The following is a 7,253-nucleotide window of genomic DNA, read 5'->3' as shown; positions in this document are numbered from 1 at the left end:
CCAGAGGAGAGGAGGAGGAGGAGGAGGAGGAGGAGAAGATGGACGGCGGGTGCTGCTGATGCTACTTACCGAAAGGAGGAGGAGGAGGAAGAGGAGGAGGAGGAGAAGAGGAGGAAAGAGGAGAAGAGGAGGAAGAGAGAAGGAAAAGACCGTCTGGGAATTAGCCCGCCACGGATCATGGCTGGCGGGAAGGAGACAGAGAGAGGGGGGTGGGTGGGTGTGTGTGGGGGGGAGCACCGGGAGGGGATTTGTCGGTACCGAGGCGGGAGGGAGGGGGGTTGATGGATAACAGGGGGGGCGGATGGATAATCACCTGGGTTTGGCACGAGCGTGAGGCGGCGCGCGGAGGGGGGGGGGGGGGGGGGGGGGGAGTGAAGACCCTGCAGGGGCTGGAAAAAAAGACGAGCTCGAGGAAAGACACACATACTTACACACACACATCAGAGACACACATCTCCATAGGTATAAAGGGGGGGGGGGGGGGACATGAGACGTGCTTGCGACAGAGTGAAGGGGTGGGGGGGTGGGTGCACGCGACGATGATGTGCAGGAACGGAGAGGGGGGTGTGTGCATGTGTGTGTTTGTGAAGGTGTGCGTGTACGTGTGTGTGCTTGTAGCTGTCGGTGGCGGCACTGGCAGCGTGCCGCTCAGCGCGTGCGGTGTGATTGGCTGCCTGCTGGGAGTCGAGAGACAGAGACAGAGGGCGAGACAAACAGAGAGAGAGAGAGAGATATATATCTAATGTACTTATTCATCTTATTTACATTTTTATTGCATATATATGCATTTTTATTGCATATATATGTATATATATACAAATATTTTCTTAATTAAATATATATAATGAAAACCAATTTCACCCATGGATCAATACTTGGTTATTAACATTTTATTTTGTACATTGCACAGTGCATCAATAACCAAAATAATGTGCAATGTCTTATATGCATTCATTGTCTTTATAAAGAGTCATTTATTGTCTTTATATACAGTTACTGGGTGTATTTATACACATACATTAATTGTCTTTATGTATATTCCAGTTTAAGGCCTCACTTTCACTCTCTACTTCCACGATGGTGAAATGAGGCCCTCTAGTGGACGTCCACCTGACTGCAGTTTTCTGTGACGTGTTTAAAACGGAACCTAGTTGATCCGCTGCTGGGATTTACTGTTCCCGTCGCTGCTCGCTCCTCCGGGCGTTAAACCCGGAGCCACCGGGAAGTGGGAACCAACGGCTTCCGGTAAGAGCGATCATCGGCTCCGGTTACACGTCACGTGTCCGTCGCTGTCACCGGCAGCAGCTTTCAGAACCCGGCACATGTGCGGCGGAAGCTAACTGGGGGTAGCCCGCAGTGTCTTATAAGCGCTGGTAATGCTAACGTACCATCCAGTGGAGTTGTTTATATACTACATCCACACACGAAGTGACATCATCGCGTTGGTGGTATAGTGGTGAGCATAGCTGCCTTCCAAGCAGTTGACCCGGGTTCGATTCCCGGCCAACGCAGAGCTTTTTGTTACATTTTGTTAGAAGCCTTCCGATTACAGTTCTGTTGTATCCATATGATCCAATGACGTGAATCACATGAAGTGCTGGAGTTCAACTGCACTTTTTAAAATGAGTGCATTCTTTAGATTTCTATAACTATTTTTTTTCAAACAGTTTTTACTCGATATGAGAGTAATGACACTCAGCAGGATGCAACGTGACAAGGCGGCCACACAACCAGGTGGATAAATATACAGCTGTGTCACATGAACAGTTAAACACATGAAAGCAGTAATATAACAAGTAAAAGAAAAGGTGAAAAGAAAACGATAAAAATACACGAAATCACATGAAAGTAAGTCTGTTAAAAATGGATTTTAAGGAAGTTATTTAAAAGAAGTCAAGGATTTGAACATTGTTAAGTTTGCTGCAGGATATGTTTTGGGAGTTCCAGAGAAGGAGAAGTCTCTGTGGCCCCAGGCCCTTATTGCTCTCCCTGCCATACAGAAGCAAGAGAGTACAACAGTTATAAATAAGAAACTAAGTCAGGACGTGATGAAAGAGTGAAAGAAGATGGCGTCTGGTTGTTTTTTTTCCCACATTTATTTAGTTCGGATGATTAACAAACAATATAAATATAAAAACCTTCTTTCCATCACATTAAAGCAGTTTTCCGACATGACTTCCTGAGAATGTGTAAACAAGAAAACCAAAAAAGGCAAACTATTTCCTCATAGTTTTTATAATCACCAGCAGTTAGTAACTGAATAGATTTAAAGATTTGAAAATATCAGATGTAAAAAATGTTGTTGATACTCAAATGAAAACTATAGCCACAAATATTGCGCGGCTGCAATGCATTAAACACAATGTCATCACATGAACATTCTCTCAGCGCCGACTCTCATGGACTCCCAGCTTCTCTGCTGGTCTCCAGCATTGATTATATGACATTAATAAGCAGCGGATTTTATTTAATCTTATTTTATTATATATTTTTTTACTATTTTTTTTTTTTACTATTGGTATTTTGATGTATTACGTGTTGCCATCTCTTTGTTCTACCTTTTACTTTGTGAATTCATCTGTAAAATGAAAGCCTTTATATATCAAAGACCTCATATCACTATCTATGTGTTTATTTTCCATCCCATAGTCGCTCTCTCTCTCTGCAGGATAACAACTATTATTATTATATGGATTGTTGCTGCTATCATTAATAAAATATTTACCCTCACAGAGGTGAAACCTGACTATACACAAGTGTCCCTGGTCTCTCTCTCTCTCTCTCTCTCTCTCCTTCTGTGTAACTAGAGGTTGTAAACAAGTTGAAAAGGAACTATTTAAGGAGAGTGCATGAGAGTCCATTTGGTGAGATCAGAGCTCACCCACTTTGAAGTGTGTTGGCATTTTGCCTGGACTGGTTTGTGCTCTATTCTACTTCCAGGGAATTCCTTCCACTGGTCTGACACGCCCATACATGTCAGGACGGAAGGATTTGAAAACTGAACATCAGAGAGGAATTAAGAGGAACGGAGGGAACACACAAAGACTCAGATGTTGGTCAATCTGTCACAGGATGAGTGGTGAGTGACATCTTTCACATCCTTGATTTTAAAGCCTAAATTTCTTACTCACATTTAAGTCCTGACTTGTTGAACAGTATGATTTTGGTACGCACTCATTTGGAGGAATGTAGTTTCTGTTGCGTCCTGATGAGTCAGCTGTTATTTCACAGGCTCATTGATTAAGAGGAAACATTTCAATGAAGACGAGACGAGGAAGAAACGATGTTTCAATGTGTAGCGCCGTAACCCCCAGATCGGGGTCAAGGGGGAACTGAAAATCAGAAACAGAAATCGAATCTAATGCAGCTTACTTCAGCCATTCACTGTCACGTGCTGATGAGCTGTGGAAAAAAAGAATTAGAAAAAATTGAACAATAAATTTAACATGGTAGATTTCCTATTCGGTTGAGGCATGTTTCAGCCTTAAAGAGAACCACAAAGTAAAATGTAGATTGAATTAAATAAACAGTTCAAATCAACCCTCCTCCCGTCCACACAGGAATCCAGATGAGTTGTTATGTAATTGTGTCAATCGAGAGCTTTTCATCGTGACTTTGTGTTTTCTGAAGTCCATCTGGGAACTCTGCCCGTCGCCAGCGGCAGCAACACATCTGTGACGAATGACACGCTGGAGATGTGTATACACAGTGATGATCCGTTCAAGTTCAACGCCTACATCATCACCTACCTGCTCGTGTTTCCTTTCGCCTTTCTGTGCAACACTGGAGCGCTGTTGATTTTCCTCGTGCAGGGTCCCCGCAGGTCAGAACATGCAAACACACACAAACACACACAAACACACATAAAAACAGACATCTCTATTCCTGTGACAAGTTTACATCCATGCCCTGACCCTCTGAAGCCTTCAAACGACCAGCTGACCTAAGTGTGCCCCAGCACAGCCATGCCGTGTGTCCCCTACAGACGAACCCGACAAACTGCCAAGGGCGGTGAAATGTGAATTAATGAGGAATGAGTCAAACACGCTGCACCTGCACCTCCCGTGGGAGAGGACGCCGTCATCCTCATTAAATCCTGTCAGTTACTTTGTGGAAGAACAATGGAAATAAACCGTGAAAATACAGAGTTTCTCTCTGGCCCACAGCCGTTTAATGATCAGAAGGATGGTTTGTACCGAGCTGGAGACTCTGTGTCCTCCTCCCCTCCGACCTGCTCTCACCTTAAAGGTTCAGTGTGTAGAGTTTAGTGACATAAAGTGGTGAGGTTGCATGTGGCAGCTGAGCACCCCTCACCTCATCCTTCACTTCCAAACATGAAAGAGAATCTCTGGTAACCTTAGGGTTTCATAAAAACTCAAAGGGGGTGTAGTTTGTCCAGTCTGGGCTACTAGAAGAAACATGGCCGCCTCCACAGAGAGTCCAATAAATGTAACGATCAAGACAATTGTGTCCCTTAATGCAGAGTTGGATCACAGCAGCACCTGGTGGACAGGAGCAGAACTGTTTCCCATGGAACATTTTTATCATGTTTTCTTAACTCTGGAAATCTTTATAGTCTGTTCATGGTCAAAATCAAAATGGCTGCTCCAACCCTGTTTTCCTGTTTGCCCCTCCAGAGGCTCTTCCGCCTGTGTGGTCATGATGAACCTCGCCCTATCAGACGCCAGCTTCTCCCTCACCCTCCCACTGCGAGCGTTTTATTACTTGATGAATGGAGTGTGGAGGTTTCCTGATTGGCTGTGTCAGCTATGTGGCTACAGCTTCTACGTCAACATATACACTAGGTAACACACAAGCAGTCCTGTTCCCATCACTTTATACTCGAACCTTGAATGAAGTCTAGTTTTATGGGGACTGTCCCCGTGAGGATGTTGAAGCCTCACAATGTGAATAGAATCAGAACACACACACACACACACTCTTAGAAAGTGCTGCTCTTCCTCCCTTAGCATCTTCTTCCTCACTCTACTGAGCCTGCTCCGTTGGCTCGCCGTGACCCAGCCCCTCCGACACAGCTCTCAGGTCACACCCACTCGGACCATGTTGGTCTGTCTGGGAATCTGGGTGTTTGTGGGTGTGTCCGTTTCTCCCTTCCTGATCAAAGGGACCAAAGAAAGGTGAGACTGACTCCCCCCTCAGAATCAAATTCCATCTACGAATTGTTTGAAATCTTTTGAATTAATTTAACTCCCTTTCTTCTGTCTCTCTCTCTCTCTGAGGTCGGGGTCTTCTCGTTGCTTCGAGCCATATGATGAATCCAATTGGAGGCGTCTCCTACAATTAAACTACGTATCATTGGCTGTGGGCTTCCTCTTTCCTCTCCTCACCATCATCATCTGCTACAGCAGCCTCATACGTCACCTGATGGCCGGGTCTAGCCTCTCTAGCATCCAGTCCGGCAACAACCACCACCATACAAGACAACGCTCTGTGCACCTGGTTTCAATGGTGATTGTGACCTTCCTGTTCTGCTTTCTGCCCTATCATGTGATGAGGTCAGTGCACCTGCATGCTGTGTTGGAAAAGTGGCCCTGTGAGGTCACAGTGGTGCTGCGGCGAGCAGCGGTGGTGACGCTGTGTCTGGCGGCATTGAGCAGCGTGGTCAACCCTCTGCTGTACTACTACTCAGCCAAGAAGTTCAGAAACGACCTGAGGGACGTTCTCCGGAGCAGCAGGAGGTCCTTCAAACGCAGAGCTTCAGCTGGGAGGAGGGAACCTGAAACCTGAGGACACCTGCAGGGTCACCAGTCAGCTCTGTAGCTCGGCCAATCAAAACAGTCCGCCTCATTGCGAACAGCATCAAGGATCATTTCAATTATTTATTTTTAGATGACAGATTTCACCCTCCAGCTCTCCAGACATCAATCCCTCATGGGGCTTCAAGAGTTGTTGAGCAGGTTCCACACGTTGAGGAGGAGGAGGGTTCAGGTGCTGTTGATGATAAAGCTTCACATCTTCAGTAGGAACCAATGGGATCGTATCTGAGAGCCAGGCGGAACAAGCAATACTGGTTTTGGCTTGTTTCATGTGTTCGTGTGTGTACGTGTGTGTGTGCGTGTGTGTGTATGTGTGTGTGTGTGTGTGTGTTGGTATGTTTACCAGAGAAGCGTCTTTATTTACATGTTTGTGTTTTTCTGTAAGCTTGAGTCACTTGGAACGGAAATGCATTCATGTGAACATCCCACGGGATACTGCTTCAAGTTCTCTCACTGCATGTTTGTGTTGTTTTTACAGAGTCTCACACTACAATGATCTTTGTGTGTTGTGCTTGTGAACAGGTTAGTTTTGTTTCCTGGTTAAGATCCAGTTTGTACACCCGGTGACACAGGAAACCATTGATCTCAGCAGCGTTATCAAAACATAGCCTGCAGATCCATTACAGTTGTAATAATCCCTCTGACCTGTAGAGGGTGTTACTCCAGCGTGGTGGTGATAATAGATTGTTGATTACTGGGATTTAAACAGAAAAGATGAATGAGAAAATGATCAAAACACTTTCCATTATGGTCGCAAACAATAAATAATGATGGAGTTCAGATTAAACCACTTAAATAGTTGTTAAAACTGCATGATGAGCCAATTCATTGTCTTAAATGATCAATTCTAAATCCAGTATCTTCCTTTGTATCAAAGTTTAAAACGTACTTTTATCTTAATTAGTTCCTTGTTATGACCAAATTCTAGTTATTATTATTGTAATTTAAGGTCATGCTGAAATGTTTGTATTTTTACTTGTATGTCTTTTATTTGTGAAGCTTTTTTTAATTTGTTTTGATAAGTTCCATATAAATGAAAAAATGATGTATTATATATAATGACCAGTCTGTTATTATGTTATATGTTATGTCTGTTAACCCCCCCTCACACTCATGTTACATGACATCACGAGAGAAAATCCGGGTTAATCCCGTGTTTAAGTTATTTTTTTTCTATTTGTTTTAGTTTTATATTTAAAACACATTAAATACAACATTTACTAAATGTTTCCAACAAGGATGTTTTCAATGTTCATGATGAAGGAACTTGGTCTGGACCTGATTTACAGGCTCAGCAGCAAATGACGAGGACGAGTTTACACCCGGGGCTTCTCCCACTCTTGTGAATAACAAAGGTGACTAACTGGATGTGGTGTAAGTGTTGCCCTTTATTGCTTCCCCTGGTTGCTGTTTCAAAGTGTCTGCACAGAGGTACTGTGGACATTGAAGGGGGGGGGGGGGGGGGGAGACCTAAAA

At 44.2% G+C, this 7,253-nt stretch overlaps 1 protein-coding gene and 1 non-coding gene across 3 annotated transcripts; both read left to right on the top strand.

Moving 5' to 3' along the window:
- The first annotated feature begins 1,131 nt into the window (after positions 1 to 1,131).
- Positions 1,132 to 7,133, top strand: LOC128429960 (cysteinyl leukotriene receptor 1). Of its 2 annotated transcripts, XM_053415862.1 has the most exons (6): positions 1,132 to 1,245; positions 2,941 to 3,079; positions 3,631 to 3,823; positions 4,638 to 4,805; positions 4,971 to 5,138; positions 5,241 to 7,133. In XM_053415862.1, exons 2-6 carry the CDS (start codon positions 2,974 to 2,976, stop codon positions 5,746 to 5,748), a joined length of 1,143 nt encoding a protein of 380 aa, XP_053271837.1. In that variant the 5' UTR covers positions 1,132 to 1,245; positions 2,941 to 2,973; the 3' UTR covers positions 5,749 to 7,133. The 2 variants fall into 2 exon arrangements, with proteins under 2 accessions (XP_053271837.1, XP_053271838.1); XM_053415863.1 differs by lacking the exon at positions 1,132 to 1,245 and having other exon boundaries at positions 2,865 to 3,079.
- trnag-ucc (transfer RNA glycine (anticodon UCC)) lies at positions 1,440 to 1,511 on the top strand. Its single transcript has one exon. It is a non-coding gene; the product is annotated as a tRNA-Gly (tRNA).
- Positions 7,134 to 7,253: the final 120 nt, after the last annotated feature.

The sequence above is a fragment of the Pleuronectes platessa genome, chromosome 23 (genome assembly GCF_947347685.1).
Source record: "Pleuronectes platessa chromosome 23, fPlePla1.1, whole genome shotgun sequence".
Lineage (NCBI taxonomy): Eukaryota > Metazoa > Chordata > Actinopteri > Pleuronectiformes > Pleuronectidae > Pleuronectes > Pleuronectes platessa.
Note: the sequence above shows the minus strand (reverse complement) of the source record. Positions and strands in the feature narration are given on the sequence as shown.

What these genes read in the sequence shown, in the direction of transcription:
- LOC128429960 (XM_053415862.1), top strand. Translation starts at nt 2,974, where the DNA reads ATGTCAGGACGGAAGGATTTGAAAACTGAACATCAGAGAGGAATTAAG. An exon ending in CTCGTGCAGGGTCCCCGCAG is followed by an intron (nt 3,824 to 4,637) that starts GTCAGAACATGC and finishes TTGCCCCTCCAG; the next exon opens with AGGCTCTTCCGCCTGTGTGG. An exon ending in ATCAAAGGGACCAAAGAAAG is followed by an intron (nt 5,139 to 5,240) that starts GTGAGACTGACT and finishes TCTCTCTCTGAG; the next exon opens with GTCGGGGTCTTCTCGTTGCT.